This window comes from Zootoca vivipara, chromosome 2 (assembly GCF_963506605.1).
Source record: "Zootoca vivipara chromosome 2, rZooViv1.1, whole genome shotgun sequence".
NCBI lineage: Eukaryota > Metazoa > Chordata > Lepidosauria > Squamata > Lacertidae > Zootoca > Zootoca vivipara.
The window spans coordinates 21,174,801-21,195,483 of record NC_083277.1 but is presented as its reverse complement, the minus strand read 5'-3'; the positions used below and the strand labels follow the sequence as shown (position 1 = coordinate 21,195,483).

The following is a 20,683-nucleotide window of genomic DNA, read 5'->3' as shown; positions in this document are numbered from 1 at the left end:
AGGCAGCCCTGTTTAGGGAGGCTTTTAATGTTTAATAGATTACTGTATTTTATTTTTCGCCCAGAGTGACTGGGGAAATCCAGCCATATGGGCAGGGTATAAATAATAAATGTCTTTCATGCACACTTGCCACATTGCAGGTGGCAGGGAGACAAGGAACTAGGCCTCAATGGTTGGACAGGCAGGCTTATATATTTTATTTACTTAGGGTCGTGATCCGAAGCACACTGACTAAGGAGTAATTCTGCTATTTAGGTACAATTTCTGAGTAAACGTGGATAGGACCGTGCTGTAAAAAATAACGCCCATAATCTTGAATTAAGCCTGGAAAGAGTTCGCTAACCAAGTAGGAAGAGGCTCACCTCTAATAAAATGCTCTAATAGTTTCCATTTATATAATACAGTAAGTTAATTTCCAAGCACAAAAGCTGGGAGGTAAAATATCTACCTCAAACATAAGATATGTTCATCTCCCCTTAGCAGGAAATACATTCAATACACTTTCACACGCGCATAACGCACATATCCTAGGTGTATATTTTATTAAATTCAGTGTAATATCCTGATTTGATGCTAGTTAATTAACTTGCTCCTGAGAAAGACGAGCCGGCTATGATTCAGTGCAACAGTTTTAACCAGATGATTCGGCGGTGTCACGCCACCTCAGGTCATGCTGTATTTCTCTCCACAGGAAATTTGAAATGTTAGCTCTCAGAAAAACAAGTCGTAAGATCGATTTGATAGAAGAGGATCATAAAATGGCTGAGTGCTCTCTGCACACACCATTTTCCTTGTGCTTTAGTAGCTCTCCCATAGGCCAGCCCTGTTAGTATTTTTTTTAAAAAAAATCTGTGCCACCCTTCCACATTTATGCAGCACACAAGATTAAAAAAGTAGAGATATAGATAGACAGATGTTTTTATATTTGTTGGAAGCCACACAGAGTGGTTGGGCCAACCCAGCCAGATGGGCAGGGTACTACTACTACTACTATTACAAATTTGCAGCAATAAAATCATCACAGTTTTAACAGTTTAAAAGCCTGATAAAGTAAGAACCTTCACCTGCATCAGGCAAGTCTTCCAGGGGGCAGAATTTCATTAACAGGGAGCCAAAACTAAGAAGTCCCTTTCCTCAGGTATCGCCCACCTAACTTGTGGCAGCAGGAGCACTCAGAGAAGAACCTTTCACAGGGGAGCTAGGGGGGGGGCTGGCTCCTCCTAAATATTCCCTGCCCCCGCTCATTTTTCTACAGACAAATTATTAAATCAACCAGAAAGCCTTAGTTTGAAAGGTCCTTTGTCGTTCTATCTCCCCTCTCAAGAAGCCAAGCAAGCCATCCGTATCTGCCTAGCTAGCTTGCAGCAGTGTGTGTGTGAGAGAGAGGGGGGGGGGATTTGGTTTATACTGTATTTCATTTCCTTGACCACAAGGCAAAGGCAGGAGCATTGAGGAGGATGACTCAGCAGCACATCTTTCCTCCTAGAATGGCTAGCAATCCTATACACCCAGGGTTGTATTGAGCTCATTCCTACTCAGAGTAAACCCACTAAAACTGGTGAACCTTAGTTCATCGTGCCAGTGTGGTGTAGTGGTTAAGAGCGGTAGACTCGTAATCTGGTGAACCGGGTTCGCTTCCCTGCTCCTCCACCTGCAGCTGCTGGGTGACCTTGGGCTAGTCACACTTCTCTGAAGTCTCTCAGCTCCACTCACCTCACAGAGTGTTTGTTGTGGGGAAGGAAGGGAAAGGAGAATGTTAGCCATTTTGAGACTCCTTCGGGTAGTGATAAAGCAGGAAATCAAATCCAAACTCCTACTCCTACTCCCCCCCTTCTTCTTCTTCTTCACTTCAATAGGTCTGAGGTAGTTCCAAAGTTGGGCAATTCCCTCCCCACAGCAGTGGATCTGGCACCTCCATTGTGTATTTTTTGCCAAATGCTGAACACAAACCTCGTCATATAGTAATTCAGATAGCAGTTCAGTATATTCCACTATAGTGGGGAAGACTGTGACCAAATGGCCTGTGTGCCTACTCAGCTGCCCAGGTGCATAACTGTTGATGGGCAACTTCACTTCTTGTGGTTATTTTGCCTTTAAACCAGAATTGGACCAGAATTCAAACAGAGGCCACTTTAGTAACCAGCTGTTTAAGAATTGGTAAGATATGATTCCACCTGTTGTTCCCAGCTTTGCAGTAATACAGAACATACCAGAGATGTAAATACAAATTGGTTTAATTAGTTTGGATAATTAACTGATTACTTAATTGCAGATCAAAAATGGATCTATAACCAAATGTAAACAAAGATGGGGCTCCCTTTACGATTTGTCTAAGAGATGGAGTTTTAGTTGAAATCCCCAGAATGTCCCGCTTTTCCTTAGGACATCCCTATTTTCATCGGAGAAATGTTGGAGGGTGTGGAGTTATGTGACCCCTGAGCCAAGGAGATGACATAAACCTTTAGAAGACATCTGAAGGCAACCCTGTTTGGGGCAATGCTTGATGGTTTGTTTTGTTTTGTTTTAATATGTTGGAAGTCGCCCAGAATGGTTGGGGCAACCCAGTCAGATGGGTGGGGTTTAAATAATAAAATTGTTGTTGTTCAATAGAACATCCCTATTTTCATTGACAGCATTTTAAAAAGCAGAGACATCACCTTGTCAATAAAGGTCCATATAATTAAAGCTTGTCAATAAAGGTCCATATAATTAAAGCTATGGACAGAGGACGAGATGGTTGGACAGTGTTCTCGAAGCTACGAACATGAATTTGACCAAACTGCGGGAGGCAGTGCAAGACAGGAGTGCCTGGCGTGCTATGGTCCATGGGGTCACGAAGAGTCAGACACGACTAAACGACTAAACAACAACAACAACAACAACAACAACAACAATGGTTTTCCCAGTAGTGATGTATGGAAGTTAGAGCTGGACAATAAAGAAGGCTGGTCGCCAAAGAATTGATGCTTTTGAATTATGGTGCTGGAGGAGACTCTTGAGAGTGTACTTAACCTAAAGCGAACTTGCAGAATGGACTGCAAGAAGATCAAACCTATCCATTCTTAAGGAAATCAGCCCTGAGTGCTCACTGGAAGGACAGATCCTGAAGCTGAGGCTCCAATACTTTGGCCACCGCATGAGAAGACTCCTTGGAAAAGACCCTGGTGTTGGGAAAGATGGAGGGCACAAGGAGAAGGGGACAGCAGAGGACGAGATGGATGGACAGTGTTCTCGAAGCTACCAACATGAGTCCGACCAAACTGCGGGAGGCAGTGGAAGACAGGAGTGCCTGGCGTGCTATGGTCCATGGGGTCATGAAGAGTCGGACACGACTAAACAACAATAAATTTTCATTGGAAAAAATGTTGGAGGATATGTTAGCAGTTCCCAAAGTTCTTTGGGGGAAGTGTTAACGGTGTGGATGTGACCTTCATTTACATAAGCAAGATCGGTTTCTATGTTGCAGAAACGTGTTTGTGTGCGTGTGTGTGTGTGCTTTTTGCAAGCAATGTGTATATTTCCTTCCAATATGTGGTCTGAAACAGATAAAAAGGAAACGGCCGTGAGATCTCCTCCTCCACGGAAGCAGCTGTTCTCATTGTGCTGAGATATTTAATATAGATACAAACAGGGACAGAAGCAGTACGCAGTGTACCTTTTAGCCAACAAGCATTATTTGACGAGCTAAGTGAGACCTTGCATTCTACTTGCAGGCAAAAAGAAAAAGTCTGAACAAAGGGAAAGCGTGCATCTGCTTTGTCACAAGATTTGGTGTTCGTTTTTTATATCACAAATATCCAAAGTCAGGAACTAGGAGACCCTGGGGCCAAATACACCTCCTACCCACAAAGTGGGCCATGTTCAGAAAGTGGTGGGGGGGGATGAGTGTTCAGACCCCTGGGCTCTCACTTCTGGGGTGCCTCAGGGTTCTGTCCTCTCCCCCATGCTTTTTAACATCTACATGCAGCCGCTGGGAGAGATCATCAGGGGTTTTGGGCTGGGTGTTCATCAGTATGCGGATGATACCCAGCTCTACCTCTCTTTCAAATCAGAACCAGTGAAGGCGGTGAAGGTCCTGTGTGAGTGTCTGGAGGCAGTTGGAGGATGGATGGCGGCTAACAGATTGAGGTTGAATCCTGACAAGACAGAAGTACTGTTTGTGGGGGACAGGAGGTGGGCAGGTGTGGAGGACTCCCTGGTCCTGAATGGGGTAACTGTGCCCCTGAAGGACCAGATGCGCAGCCTGGGAGTCATTTTGGACTCACAGCTGTCCATGGAGGCGCAGGTTAATTCTGTGTCCAGGGCAGCTGTCTATCAGCTCCACCTGGTATGCAGGCTGAGACCCTACCTGCCTGCAGACTGTCTCGCCAGAGTGGTTCATGCTCTAGTTATCTCTCGCTTGGACTACTGCAATGCGCTCTACGTGGGGCTACCTTTGAAGGTGACCCGCAAACTACAACTAATCCAGAATGCGGCAGCTAGACTGGTGACTGGGAGTGGCCACTGAGACCACATAACACCGGTCTTGAAAGATCTACATTGGCTCCCAGTACGTTTCCGAGCACAATTCAAAGTATTGGCGCTGACCTTTAAAGCCCTAAATGGTCCCGGTCCAGTATACCTGAAGGAGCGTCTCCACCCCCATCGTTCTGCCCAGACACTGAGGTCTAGTACCGAGGGCCTTCTGGCAGTTCCCTCGTTGCGAGAAGCCAAGTTGCAGGGAACTAGGCAGAGGGCCTTCTCGGTAGTGGTGCCCGCCCCGTGGAACGCCCTCCCACCAGATGTCAAAGAGAAAAACAACTACCAGACTTTTAGGAGACATCTGAAGGCAGCCCTGTTTAGGGAAGTACAATGGTACTCGCTTAATTTTGCATTGTTTATTTGATTTTGATGCACGTGTGCTTCTGTCCTGGGACTGTCAGGAGGAGAGTAGATAATAAACTCTGCAGGAGTGAGTGAGACTGGGGATGTTGGCTCATCAGCATCCACCTCCTTCTCAAAATGCCACTCTGGCAAAACAAAACAAAAGTTACTGACCCTGGAAATTTTGAATTGAATTGATAGGAATGTTTTAACTAACCAAGTAGAAGCAAACAGGCAGGGAGCAAGTAAAGACACAAAGGAATTCAGGGCAAATTGCAGGACCGGGAAGGAGCTCACAGAAGAGGCAGGAGCAAGGCAAAGCCATGGAGAAAACAATCTGGGCAGATTCAACATTGTACCTTATATAGAGACAAGGTAACATAGTGGTTAGAGTGTTGGACTCGGAATGGGGAGCCCAAATTCAAACCTCCCCTCAACCATGAAACTTACTAGATTAAAAAGAATGGGCCTTAAGTTCCTCATAAGAATACAGTCATACCTCGGTTTAACTACACCTCAGATGGAGTATTTTCAGTTTAAGTACTCCACGGACCTGTCTGGAATGGATTAATCCACTTTCCATTACTTTCAATGGGAAAGTTTGCTTCAGGTTAAGTTCGCTTCAGGTTAAGTACGGACTTCCGGAACCAATTACACTCATACCTGGGGTTAAGTACGCTTCAGGTTGAGTACTCCGCAGACCCGTCTGGAACAGATTAATCCACTTTCCATTACTTTCAATGGGAAAGTTCGCTTAGGTTAAGTACGCTTCAGTTTAAGTACTCCACGGACCGTCTGGAACAGATTAATCCACTTTCCATTACTTTCAATGGGAAAGTTCGCTTCAGGTTAAGTACACTTCAGGTTAAGTACAAACTTCCAGAACCAATTGTGTTTGTAAACCAAGGTACCACTGTAGTGCAATACAATGCAATACCAAGAGTGTCTGACCTAGGATGGCCGTGAGTCTACGTTAGAGAGGGAAGTCCTCTATTTGAAGGTCTGTCTAGTCTAAATATCAATCAAAGGACCATAAGAAGGAAGACAGAGATCCTGAGGCAACCAATCATCACTTAGCACCTGGACAGAGGACAGTTCAGTCACCTACTTATAGTCTTCCCCACTATGGTGGTGAAGATGCATTGCATTTCGATTTGAATTATAGTAATAATTTCTACATTTACTTCTATACTACCACACACAGAATTTATGCAAATTGGGGCTCTCAGTTTTTAGCAAAGCATGAGAAAAAAAAGAGTTATTTTATGGCAGTGCATAAGTGGCCATTGCCCAAATGCCAACCTCTGCTTTCTACTTCCTTTTACAGGGGTTTCCGGTGGGCAGGGGTTTATTCCCAGGCCGTGCAGACATACTTAATCCAGCCTCAGAAGGAGAGGCCTCAGGCTTGAAGGAGCAGTGGGAAAGTAAGGAGGGAAATAAAGAGGGAGAGAGGAGGCGGTCGAGTGCTGAAACAAACTTAGGAACTGTCTTCCAGAGCTCCACAACTGTTGAGGACCGGGCCTACCCATTTGCTTATCACATTTATAAAACCACATTTGTCCTCCAAGGAGCTCAGGATAGTGTAAATGGTTCTCTCTCCCCCCCCCCTTTTGTCCTCACAACAACCCTGTGTGAGGTAGCTTTGGCTAAGAGAGAGTGACTGGCGCAAGGTCACTCAAAGAGCTGCCTGGCCGAGTGGGGATTTGAACCCTCGTCTCCCAGGTCCCAGTCGGACACTGGCTTTCCGGTGTGTGTTCCCTCACACAGAAGTTTTTTTTAAAAAAAATAATTTTTATTGAAGATTTTCAACTTAAACAATTTTCATATCCTCGTAACATAAGCAATTATCCTAAAGACAATAAAAATTTTAAAAAGAAAAAAGAAAGAAAGAAAAGGCACAAAAAAGAAAAGAAAAGAAATAAGAAAAGCCAGCAAAAAATAAGAAAAAAATATTGAATCTTATCTAATATTCCTTAAAATAATTTCGTCTCCCCCGTCCCTCCCTTCCCAAGTCCATTTTAAACCCAGCTTCAGCAGTTTTCTCATTTAACAAATTGCTCTTATATCATGATCTAAATTATTACAAAATCAATTATATTCACATCCTATAGAATTCCCTCAAAATATTCAATCAAATATCTAAACTAAACCCCTTAGCCTATAATTTCCCTAAAAAAATATTCCCAATTATTTATTTAATAAATTTACTATTAATTTAATAACCATTATCTTTTTAAAACACCCCCCTCCTTCCCCTGATTGGCAATTCCCTGCGTACTTCAACCAGCTCCTTATGACAGTCCAATTTCAAACCATTTAAGCCACCCCCTATTTAAAATTCATTTTATTTTTCACCCCACTCCATGAAGTTCTCCATGAGTTCTCCATGAAGGGAACTCATAGGTAACTTCCCTCACACAGAAGTTACCTATGAGTTCCCTTCATATCACCAGATAAGAAGAGCACGCTGCGCCTGTGACGTTAGCCCGCATAAAAGAAACTTTTATGGGAACGTTCCATGCCTGGCAAATCAGCAAGGAGAAAGTGTGGGGATGGAAGTTTGGTCAAGGTTACTGCTGCTGCCATCTTGAGACCGAGCAGTATTCATGTTACAGCGTCTCAGGATATCAAGTGCAAGAATCCCAGTCTCGCAAGTACTATCGCAGGAAGGAGAAGTCCTCTGACTATGAAAAGCATTGTCCGAAGGAGCAGCGCCAGATAAACATCACCTAGCAACCAGCAGCGGTGACACGCAGTAACCTTCAGGGAGCCCTGGAGAAACACAAAAGCTTTTTGTGCAGAGAAGCCTTTAAGAGCATAGGTTGGGATTATTTTCCTAATTTAGGTGCCAAATTGGGGGTCTTAGCTCGCACAACTTCTGGAGGAAAAAAAACCAGGTTTTGATGTGGAAACCCACCCCTTGTTAACTCTCTGCTCGGGGTTAAACGGGTGGAGGTAACCTTCCTCGCTTTGAAGTGGTTATCCTGTGTTAATAAGTAGAATTAATCCAGTGTATGGAAGGATGAGAATTAAAGCTTCCTCTTTCTCATGTTACTGACGGCCTGCGGGTGACCAACACATCTGGCGAGACACAGGTATTGTTCACGCCAGCTCCACAGCCCAATAATCACATTTACAGGGGGACACACACACACATACCGCCACACACACCTGGGAACTTTAAAAATAGAAAGCCCTCCATTTGATAGTACACTAGTTTTGGGTTAAGCAAAGACTTCTTAGTGCAAGAAGTTGGGCCTACAACAAAATACTGCAGCGTGGAGTACCTATGCCTGTTCGTTTCCTCTCAGCCAGCCAGTCCCTTTTTTCAGATCACTCCATTCTATTCCTCTATTCCGCCATCCCTGTTTTCTGTTCCTCCTCCTCCTCCTCCCCAGAGACACACATATGTTCTGTGACTTCTGAACATACTCATTCCCTACTAGGCTGTTGGGATAAGATTACCAGATGTCCCCGTTTCCCGGGGACAGTCCCCGGATTTACAAATCAGTCCTGTGACAAAATTCTATCATTCCTATTGACATTGAAAAGTGTCCCTGGATTCATGGGGGGGGGGGGGGAAATATGGTATTCAGTCAGGATTCAGGCCTCATCATGGGACTGAAACTGCCTTGGTCGCACTGGTCGATGATCTCCGGCGGGCTAGGGACAAAGGTAAGAGCTGTTTCCTTGTTCTGCTGGATCTCTCAGCGGCTTTTGACACCATCGACCATAACATCCTTCTGGACCGTCTAGAGGGCTTGGGAGCTGGGGGCACTGTCATGCAGTGGTTCCGCTCCTTCCTCCTGGGCCGTGTTCAGAAAGTGGTGGTGGGGGATGAGTGTTCAGACCCCTGGGCGCTCACTTGTGGGGTGCCTCAGGGTTCTGTCCTCTCCCCCATGCTTTTTAACATCTATATGCAGCCACTGGGAGAGATCATCAGGGGGTTTGGGCTGGGTGTCCATCAGTATGCTGATGATACCCAGCTCTACCTCTCTTTTAAATCAGAACCAGTGAAGGCGGTGAAGGTCCTGTGTGAGTGCTTGGAGGCGGTTGGAGGATGGATGGCGGCTAACAGATTGAGATTGAATCCTGACAAGACAGAAGTACTGTTTGTGGGGGACAGGAGGCGGGCGGGTGTGGAGGACTCCCTGGTCCTGAATGGGGTAACTGTGCCCCTGAAAGACCAGGTGCGCAGCCTGGGAGTCATTTTAGACTCACAGCTGTCCATGGAGGCACAGGTCAACTCCGTGTCCAGGGCAGCTGTTTATCAGCTCCATCTGGTACGCAGGCTGAGTCCCTACCTGCCCACTGACTGTCTCTCCAGAGTGGTGCATGCTCTAGTTATCTCTCGCTTGGACTACTGCAATGCGCTCTACGTGGGGCTACCTTTGAAGGTGACCCGGAAACTACAACTAATCCAGAATGCGGCAGCTAGACTGGTGACTGGGAGCAGCCGCCGAGATCACATAACACCGGTCCTAAAAGACCTACATTGGCTCCCAGTACGTTTCCGAGCACAATTCAAAGTGTTGGTGTTGACCTTTAAAGCCCTAAACGGCCTCGGTCCGGTATACCTGAAGGAGCGTCTCCACCCCCATCGTTCTGCCCGGACACTGAGGTCCAGCTCCGAGGGCCTTCTGGCGGTTCCCTCATTACGAGAAGCCAAGTTACAGGGAACCAGGCAGAGGGCCTTCTCGGTAGTGGCACCCACCCTGTGGAATGCCCTCCCACTAGAGGTCAAAGAGAACAATTACCAGACCTTTAGAAGGCATCTCAAGGCAGCCCTGTTTAGGGAAGCTTTTAATGTTTGATGGATTTCTGTATTTTAGAATTTCTGTTTTTTTGGAAGCCGCCCAGAGTGGCTGGGGGAACCCGGCCAGATGGGCGGGGTATAAATAATAAATTATTATTATTATTATTATTATGGTAACCTCATGTTGAGAGGGCTCCCCCTTGGGCTTTCTTTCCTCCCAAGACTTCTCTACTTCCCAAAATACTTTTCTTGTGTGTGGACGGTGCTGTTTTTGCCCCAGAAGGTTAGATGTTTCTGTACATGTTTGATTCCTCTGACTTTTAAATGTGTGTCTTTATTGCTGTTTAACTGGTTTTCAGTTTTGCTTTTGTTTCACTGTTTAAATTGTTTGTTTTAGACTTAGTTGTTTGTTTTTTTAAAGAATATTAAGAGGTGTATGAAAGCTTTTAAGTAAAAAAAGAATAATGAAAGGCACATGGGAAATGCGAAACCAGCTGCAAGCTTCTTCCTAACATTTTGGTTCCATGCCAGGGAATTTTTTGCAAGAAAAAAAGCTGCCATCCTAAACAAACTTGATAGGGAGTAAGCCCCGTTGAACGCTGCAAGGTGTACCTCTGAGCAAACATGCATAGGATTGCACTATGAAGCTGCGATTCTCAACTCACCCATAGGAGACTAAACCTCACCGACCAGAGTGCAACCTCTGAGTCAACATATTTACTAGTGCACTTTAACTCAGGTGCATAACTTTTATTCACAACTCAGAATGCACACTTAGCATAGCAAATACATCAGGGCAGGGGGAGTCAGTGTTGTGATCTCCAGATGTTGTTGAACTACAGTTCCCATCAGCCTCTGCCAGCATCAGTAATGCTAGCTGGGGCTGTTAAGAGTAGAAGTCCAACAGCTGGAGATCACCACACTTACTACTTAAGATAAGATATCTTTATTGTCATTGTCCCCTTGCGGGAACAACGAAATTACTTGGTTGCTACATCCACTCAGATAAAGCATTCCACATAATCCAAAATTACAAAACCTAATTAAAAACAGTAAATATAATACAAAATAACAAGTAAAATAAGATGACTTCAAAGTCCAGTCCTTCCATTTAAGGCCAAAATCGCTCTAGAGAAGAAACTGTTCCTGAGACGGCTCGTTCTTGCCTGCATTGTTCTATATCTCCGTCCCAATGGCAGGAGCTCAAAGAAATGGTGACCAGGGTGCGTTGGATCTCTTGATATGTCTAGTGCTTTTCTATGGCACCTGGTGGTGTAGATTTGTTCTAAGGTGGTGAGTGAGCAGCCAATAATGCTCTCTGCTGTTTTAATAATTCTACATAGCCCTGCTCTATCCTGAGAAGTACAGCTTCTGTACCACACACATAAACTGTATGTGAGCACGCTCTGTATGGCACAGTGATAGAAGGCAAGCAGCAGCTTTTGTGGAAGATGGTTTTTCCTTAAAATTCTCAAAAAAATACAGTCTCTGCTGCGCCTTCTTCACTTCTGAATTAGGGAGGGTTTCAACTTCTGATTCACTTGAATGAAAGCCCTGTAAAGCCCTACATGGCCCTGCAGATGTTAGAGCCTGATTTATAATAATAAAACACAGAAAAAGCAATCATAAAAAAACAATTTGACATTGATAGACTTAAAACTATATACATATATAAAATCTATTAAAACCATATAGCACGGCACCAGTCCTTTCATTAAAAGCAACTAGTTCTCAAAAGCCTGTTGGAATAAGAACATATTTAGCTGTTGGCGCAAGGGCAACAAGGAGGGAATCAGTCTAGCTTCTCTGGGGAGGCAGTTCCAAATCTGGGAGCAGCCACCGAGAAGGCCCTGTTCCTTGTCCCTAACAAGTGTGCCTACCAAGGCAGACTCATTTGAGGGGATACGGTCTTTTAGGTAGCTTTCTTTTCCCCACCCCCATTACATCCCCCCAAAATTCTTAGATATAGCAGGAACATCCTGTGGGTTATATAACGTTTGGATCAAGCTCTTACCATAACAATACGAGGAGGAGGCTACAATTCAAAGGTTTAAATAAATGCAAATTAAACAATAAGCAAATTATTTCCCTTTTTCCTAGAAAGAATACTCCCTGCAGCCCAAGTGCCACAAGGAAAACGGGAATCATGTTATCAATGGTTCAGGTGAGTGTTTGAGATAACTATGAGCCCAGGTGATGGGGACTGCTTCTGTAGCTGGGCCAAAATTTCTGAGACTTTCCCTTCACATTAAGTGTCCTGCCCCCTCCAGAACTTTGGATAGAGTGTTATACTGAGCCAGACCCATTGTTCCGTCTAGCTCAGTATTGTCAACCCTGACTAGGAGCGGCCTCTCCAAGGTTTGAGAACGTAATGCTGTACGCCACCCCAATCTCTGAACGATGCAAGATTCCGGGGTTCCAGGCATGTACCCAAGGATTGGTCTCTCTCTCTCTCTCTGCCTTTTGTCTTTCTCACTACCAGCCAGGTGAGGGAGGGAGGCCCACCCATTTGCCCTTCCTTTCTTATACCAACGATCCATACATAGGGCCATTACCAAGAAGCTGGGCTTGGCTACTTCAACAGTGGGGTCCTCCATTAGATTTTAACCCTCTGCTGGATTAGGCCAGCGCCTCATCTAGTCCAACATCCTGTTCTCACAGATGCCAACCAGGTGCCTGTAGGAAACTCACATGCAGGATCCGAGCACAAGAGCACTCTCCGCTGCAACTGGTATTCAGAAGCGTTACTGCCCCAACTGTGAAGCCAGAGATCTCATGCAGGGGCATAGCAATGGGGGGGGCGATGGGGCAATGGGGGCAGTCCGCCCCAGGTTCCACTCAGGGGGGGGGGGCCACTCGGTGCGCCGAGTGGACTTTTTACCAGTAGGCTGGAGGCTCGGCTTGGGAGTCGCGAGGGTGGGAGCGCCAAGTGGCACGCCCCCAGCGGGCTTTTTACTTGGAGTTGGAGGCGCGCAGCTTTGGAGTCGCGGGGGCGGCGATACCCCGCCACGTAACGGCGCATGCGCAGCATCACGCTGCACATGCGTGTTATGCAGCGGGGTATCACCGCCCCCCGTGACTCCAAAGCCGCGCACCTCCAGCTCCAGGTAGAAAGCCCACTCAGTCCGGCAGGGGGGTGCCACTTGGCGCCCCCACCCCCGCGACTCCCAAGCCAAGCCTCCAGCCTCGTTACTTCATTACGTGGCGGGGTATCACCACCACCCCCGCGCCTCCAAAGCCGCGCGCCTCCAGCTCCAAACTCCAGGTAAAAAGCCGCCCCGGGTGTTGCAGCGGCTCGCTATGCCGCTGAGATCATGGCTAGTAGCCCTTTCCTCTAATCCTCTTTTATAGCCATCTAGGTTGATGGCCATCACTGCCTCCTGTGGAAGCGAGTTCCATAGTTTAACTAGGTTCTATTCATGAAGATGTGCTTTCTTTTATCTGCGTTGAAACTTCTAGCACAGGGTCAGCAAACTTTTTCAGCAGGGGGCCGGTCCATTGTCCCTCAGACCTTGTGGTGGGCTGGACTATATTTTGGAAAAAAATTAATAAATGAACAAATTCCCATGCCCCACAAATAACCCAGAGATGCATTTTAAATAAAAGGACACGTTCTACTCATGTAAAAACAGCAGGCAGGCCCCACAAATAACCCAGAGGTGTATTTTAAATACAGTCATACCTCATGTTGCGTCAGCTGCGGGTTACATTTTCCGGGTTACAAACGCGGCGGACGCGGAAGTGTTTACTTCCGGGTTTCACCACGTGTGCATGTGCTGAAGCATTCTGCGCTCTATCGCGCTTTCATGCATGCACAAAAGCGCTACTCAGGTTGCAGACTTTTCAGGGTGCGAACGGCACCCCGGAATGGATCAGGTCCGCAACCCAAGGTACCACCGTAAAAGGACACATTCTACTCATATAAAAACAAGTGATTCCTGGACCATCCGCGGGCCGGATTGAGAAGGCGATTGGGCCACATCCGGCCCCCGGGCCTTGTAAGTTTGCCTACCCCTGTTCTAGCATTTGGCACTGCAGAGTGCAAGAAACTGCAGCAGAGCAGCCTTTCCAAAGTCAAAGTCCTCCATGATGTAAGAGAGGCAACATTTTCATTTTCTGTTTCTTTCAACGTAGAGGCAAACACAGAAACGCCGGCAGTGGTTCAATCCCAATGATGCAACAAGCTGATTGATACGGAAGTGCCTCACCACTGATTAGTGTGAGAATAAACTCGCTTTCTATCTGAAAATGCTGGTTGCATTCCAGGTTCCCTGGAAAAGTTCTCTGTGAACTGCCTGGAACTCTGAAGCTGCTGCATGTCAGAGAAGGCAATGGGACATTGGTCTGACTCGGAAAAGACGGCATCATCTCTTCACAGGCAACTACTGACTTTCACTGCGAAACATTAAATGTTGAGCTTTGGTGCTGGAAGTCCATTGGGGAGTTTCTTGAAACTTGTGGTCTCATGACCTTACTCCTCGAGCACTGAACTTTGGACTACTGTGTTCTAGAAGCAAGCAGAGGATGAGTTAAAGTGAGCCTCTTTTTAGGAAACTGTTCTGTAACTCATGGGTCCATCTCTGCTGCCAGAGGCCCACATGACCTCAATAGCTGAGAAAGCCTTCTACCAGGCAGCATGGCAAAAACTTAGTGATAGCGGGAGTTGTAGTACAGCAGGATTTGTAGGACAGAAGGTTAGCCAACATTGCCATAGCCAAAAGATGGGTCTTCAGATGTGGAGAGCTGCTTTGTAGGTTATCACCAGCAGGGCAACAGAGCTTTGTAGTTAGCAGGCAGGTAATGTTAAAGGGATGCAGGTGATGCTGTGGGTTAAACCACTGAGCCTAGGGCTTGAGAAGGGTGGCGGTTCAAATCTCCATGATGGGGTGAGCTTCCGTTGCTCGGTCCCTGCTCCTGCCAACCTAGCAGTTCAAAAGCACGTCAAAGCGCAAGTAGATAAATAGGTACCGCTACAGCGGGAAGGTAAACGGCGTTTCCGTGTGCTGCTCTGGTTCGCCAGAAGCAGCTTTGTCATGCTGGCCATGTGACCTGGAACCTGTACGCTGGCTCCCTCGGCCAATAACGCGAGATGAGTGCCGCAACCCCAGAGTCGGTCATGACTGGACCTAATGGTCAGGGGTCCCTTTACCTTTACCTTTAATGTTAATTTGATGGTACATAAGCATTTATATCTTGTGCCCTCCAGAACTTTTGGACTTCAACTCCTATCGGTCCCAGCCAACAAGAGCAACAGTAATGGATGATGGACACTGTAGTCCAGTAGTCCAGTGATATCTGGAGGCCACCAGCTGGGGAACGATTGCTTCACTCTCGTAAGAATGATAGCAGTTAAATTTTGCGCCAGTTGAAGGGGGAATGAAGGATGCTTCCATGTAGGAGCTGATCTTAAAATGTCCCTTGGCCATTCACATGGCATGTGAGGTATTACAAAGCGTCATCTTCACTCGTAGGCGTAAATTAACAGAGAACATGATAAAAAAGATCCTTATTAAGCTTATCTCACTTCCACTCTGCAATGCAACACATTTGCAGCAGCTGTTAACACACTTCTTTTCAGGTTAAGTGGAGGGTAGTCATTGGTCCAGAGCATGATGCTAAACTACTGTTCAAGCTAAGCAGCAACACAGGAAGATATAGAGGGCTTTGTAAGTCATTACTAGCACCCAGAGGCACTAAGCTGCGCCCAACATTAGGGGGACCCATTGCCCATATGTGACGTCACAAACTGGTGCATATGGCTATGGAAGAAGCAAAGCCTTCTTGGGGTGTTAATGCTGCAAGCCCCTCCATTGTAGGCTCAGGTTGCATATATGTGTAAATAAACCATAAATCCTAAAGACACCACCAAAAAAATGTGTACTAGGAAAAATCCGCATAAGATGCTGATGAATTTTCATGTGGACTGTAAGGAACAAACAGAATAAATAATAAGAATAATAATAATTTATACCCCGCCCATCTGGCTGGGTTTCCCCAGCCACTCTGGGCAGCTTCCAACAAAAAACATTAAAATACATTAAAATGTCACACATTAAAAACTTCCCTGAACAGGGCTGCCTTCAGAAATAATAATATGTGGGATGTGGATGTGGAAATGTGGTGAATTTAACTTAAAAAACAGGAAAAATAGGAAACAGAGAGAAACCAAAATCGATTGATTGATTAATCCACCCCTATTTGTAAGTTACATTGCTTACTATCACTACTAAATGGTGAAAGTTTGGGAAGAACCTGGAATATGTAGGCTACCTAATTCTTACTCCCCTGTCATAGGTGCTAAATTCCGGATTGAAAAATCCGGTATCAGCAGCGCCGTGGCACCAGAAGTAGCTTCTACGCACTTCCGGACATGCGTAGAAGTGACTTCTGGCACTGTGGACATTTTGGAAATGGGCACAACGGCATCGGAAGTCGCTTCTACACATGTCCAGAAGTGCATAGAAGCAACTTTCAGTGCCGGCGTGGCACCAGAAGAACATGGCTGCTGGCAGAAGCTCCGTAATCCAGGGGAATACGGGGTATTTTGCCATTTGGGACACCTGCAGGAAACAGTAAGAAAATACGGGGGTTTCCCGGGGAAAACGGGGTACTTGGCAGCTATGCCCCCTGTACAACATGTGACCCAGTAGGAGCTAGAGCAGAAAAGCGGGGTTGCCATATTCCAAAGCACAAAAACCTGGGCACATTTGGGGCACACACACACCCCACCATCCTGCATCTCTGTTGCTTGCCCCCTCCCATCCGCTGACCCCTTCCTCGCCCGCCTGCTTGCCCCTTCCTTCCCTCCCCTCTCTTACCTTTGCTGTCTTTGCCCTCCTGCTCATGAGATACTGCGTCTCCAGACGATGGGAGGCTGAAGGCCCGTGCAAGGCCTGGCGGCCAGCGGAGTCATCACCCCAAAAATAAAAAAGTTATTTAATGTAAAATACAAAAATCCGCCCAGAGGGGTATGCTGGGCCCCCAAAAGAGGCCATGTCTGGGAAAACCTGGACTTATGGCAACCCTACCCTGCCCAATTACCTCAGTAATTGGGACCTAGCATCAGCCCACCACTTTCCTCACCTGTTGTTGTTTTCTTGGTGGTTAATTAACATTTATACCCTGCCCTTCTATTATAAAGTACCCAGAGCAGCTTGCAGAAAAGAATAAACAGAAAAGTTAAGATGTTTTTAAAAAATAAATAACGAACTTTGCTTACGGGGGACCAGATATGCTACACAATGCCCTCTTAATTTGCCCAGAGGCACTTGTTTTACCTTTAATGGGCACATAAACCGGAGGTTCTTGCCAAAGGGTTGCAGGTAGAGCGGAGGGCCCAATCCATGGCACTGGACTTGGAAAATTCTGTCGGCACATAATTCCCAGTAAGCCTTGGGAGCCAGAGTTTGTTGTCTCCCCCTTATATATTTGCACATACTGTACCGTATAAATATAAATTATCACGTGGCACATTGTGTTATGGGCCTGTGTGTACCCAAAGTCTTTTAAGCACATAGCTGTCAACCCTCCCTTTTTTTGCGGGAAACTCCCTTATTCCAAGCCACAGCTGTCGACCTTCCCCCTTTTTTTTGCTGGAAATTCCCTTATTCCAGCACCGTTTCCCGCTGCTATCCTGGATTGTTAGATATACCCTAGACCAGGCATCCCCAAACTTCAGCCCTCCAGATGTTTTGGGCTACAATTCCCATCTTCCCTGACCACTGGCCCTGTTAGCTTGGGATCATGGGAGTTGTAGGCCAAAACATCTGGAGGGCCGCAGTTTGGGGATGCCTGCCCTAGACTGTCCCTGGGACAGGTGAGGCTGCTGATCCCTTATTATCAAATCCGAAAGTTGACAGCTATGTTTAAGCACCTAGCAGCACTCCTCCTTGGTAGTGAGCAGGCTGTGACCCAGAAACAGGGTGTTAGGAGTTTGTGCAGGAGCTGGGCCCTGGGACCAGCAGGGCTTTGAAGGACTGGGATCCTCTTCGGCTTGTTCCAGAGAGGCAGGGTGCGGCCACACAGGTGAGGCCACTTGGTATTTGCTGCACCTGGTGGCAAGAGCCGGCAGGGGATATAAGGCCAGCATTTCCCCTCAGCTCTTTGCCACACTCTCTGCCTCAATGTGTGCCTCTTTACCTTTTGACTGTGACTTCGTGCCTTGACCCTTGGACTGTGACTTTGTGCTCTGACCCTTGGACTGTGACTTCTTCCCTTGTGCTTCTTGACCCTTGGACCTCTGCTCTTCGGACGTTTGTGCCTACCATCTTGCCCCCGGTCCCGACGCTCCTTGCTGGGACTTCGCTCGTAAGCAGCCCAGACCGTGACACAGGGACTCGTCACCACTTAGCTTATTTTGACCGAGGACTGTAGGGAACCACCAGCTTCCAGTGTTTCTCAAACTTGGGCCCCCAGCAGTTGTAGAACTACAACTCCCATCATCCCTGACCGCTGGCCCTGCTAGCTAGGGATGATGGGAGTGGTAGTCGAACCACAGGTGGGGTTTGAGAAACACTGGAAAGGACTGCGGTTCAATGCCAGAGCACCTGTTTTGCGTGCAGAATGTCCCTTATTTATTTAGATGGCTTAGCTTAGATGGGCCAGCGGCCTGAGTCAGGATAAGGTAAACTTCATGTGCCCCTATGGTTTTTGCCCAACAACTTTCTCTCTCTCTCTCTCTCCTGAGGAACAGTGTTCAGAGTGCACCTGTAAAACAAAGTCTCTTTGGCTGCTGTGACCTGGGTGCTAATTCTGACATTGGCACCTGCTATTCCAGGCGTAGGAGGAAAGCTGCCAACATTCCTGTCTAAATTGCCATTCTAGCAACTCCTCAGCTCCTTGAAAGCTGGCTTCTATAACTCATTGTTTTGCACCACGTTGCTCACTTGCTAATTTAATTTCCACCTCCCAATATACGTGTGTGTGTTTGTGTGTGTTTCCTGAAATGAACACAAAATATTATTTTTTAGCATTGAAAGCACTGACAAAGTTCACAGCATGGACAACAAACCTAGTGCAAAGGGGAGTCTATAGTGCCCCCTTCTTAAGAGGTGTGGGCTGATGTGCTTTCTTTCTTCTTCTTTTTTGCACAGTAAGTAATGTAATATATTACAGGATCTGAGGGAAATGGTTTTGTTAGAGCAGAATGTGCTTGTCAGCAGGGGAGGGCAGCAACTATACAGCCGCTCGCAGGGTCACATGACCGCTTATTCTCGTTGCCTCTGAAAAGGTCTTTGCAGAAGTGAAAGAGCTTAGCAGTATACTGCCAAAAAGTCATGCAGGCTTAGAAACATGCCGAGGTGCTGGAAAGAGGGAGAGGCTTAAGTCAGTGCCAGGGAGCTGAGAGAGAGAGACCGACCAAGACCTGAAAGCCTAAATGAGCCAGAGGATGGAAGACCAGGTGAGGATCCCACCTGGGGCGACTGGACTTTACAGAGCAATGCTAGTCAAATCAGGTAAGTGCAAACATGAGGGTGCTTTCTGAGCAGCACAGCGCAATATATCTGCCGTATATGACACTGGGTTTGTAGCAGAGCACGCACGCACGCACGCACGCACACCCTATTTTCTTTGACAACAGGGACTGTAGATCTCACACTGCCTAGGAATTTCTCTTTTGGATTGCAGAATCCCTTTCGTCTACGAATGGGTCCCCCTTTTGTTTCTCGTCGTCCACTGAATTTCACTATCCTGAGATGTCTGGATTTGGTGGCAGATTCTTTTAAATCTTTCTCAGCTGCAGAAGATTTCACTGTGCATAGTTCTAGCATTACACAACTTGAAAACTTATCAGGCTAATAGCATTTAGAAATATATTTTCCCTTTCTTTCTTTCTGGAAGACTGCCAGCAAATAAACCCTCTCTGAACTTTCTGTGACAATTTGCTCTGCGCTGTCAGCTGGGGCTGAGGGAGTGGACCCTGTTTCTGCGAGGTGTCTAGTTAATTATCTAATTAATGATGACGTGATGGTGCAAATTGGTAGTTTTCGTATTGTTCCCGGACACCCGTCACTGCTTAGCAAAAGCAAATAGTTGTTTTGATCCTTTAGATTACATAGTATTTCTTCATATTGAATATATCGTTATCAGAAGGGCTGGAGAGAATTGTTTTATACTCTTTAGAGGTGGGGGAATCAATATTGCTGCACTGCTTCTTTGCAATTATATTTTTAGAAAAATATTGCTGGCTACTGGAGTGGTTTTGGTGAACAGTAGCATGCTTGACATTTCAGAGAGGCATTTAAAATGATTCGCTGTGTTAACTCATCAGGGGAAGGACAAATATGTAACTTGGCGTATTTATATGCCTGCAGTCTTTTAGACCTTTCTTTTCCCAGAGAAGATGAAGCTCTGCACTCACTTAAATAGGAAGTTGGATTGCACCTGTATTGGCTAAGGGTGGGTTCCCATGTGCATAAGCTGGTTTAGCCAGGTGCATGTGAAATAGTTTAATCTTCCTTTACCCCAAGACCTGATAAGGAGGAAGGACGATGACCCAGGATGAAGTCAGCCTCGGTTTCCAGACGCCTTGCTGCATTATGAATACGGGAAAATTAGATGTGGTTAATTATTTAATGTTTCACATGCCGACCGCACAAAGGGGGCTCGACTCTTCCTTTGGGAGCTTTTGTTCCTGGAAAAAAGGGGCATCGCTTGGCATTCGGGTGAGTGACAGGAGAGCAAATGGTACCCCGTCAAAAGTTATGCTCAAGTTTTTCCCTCTTCGCGGGCAGATAACGGGCATGGTGTGGGAATCTCTGCGCAAGCCAAACTCCCACAAGCTGCTGAAGAAAAAGCTCTGTGATTAAAGGAATAGCTCACTGTTGGCTTAAATGGGCATATCGTGCGAGAAGTTTGGAGATGATTGGATAGGCAATTAATTGCAGAGACAATTGGTAGAAAAGAATTAAGGGTCATCAGCCTACCTAATCCTCAAACTCATGTGACTCCATGCCTACAAGAAATTTCATATTCAGGGAATTAGGAAGAGGAGTGACTGTACTTCAACAGGGCTGCCCTAGAATTGAAGTGGCCAGGGAAACCTATGCATGTAGGAATTCTTGT

General features: G+C 46.3%; 1 protein-coding gene across 1 annotated transcript in view; it reads left to right on the top strand.

Moving 5' to 3' along the window:
* The first annotated feature begins 18,556 nt into the window (after nt 1-18,556).
* Nucleotides 18,557-20,683, top strand: part of FAM107A (family with sequence similarity 107 member A) — a 39,432-nt gene continuing 37,305 nt past the window's right edge. Inside the window, exon 1 of the mRNA XM_035106808.2 lies at nt 18,557-19,074. Coding sequence (XP_034962699.1) covers nt 18,996-19,074 — 79 coding nt within the window. The 5' untranslated portion in view covers nt 18,557-18,995. The remainder of the gene's footprint in view (nt 19,075-20,683) is intronic.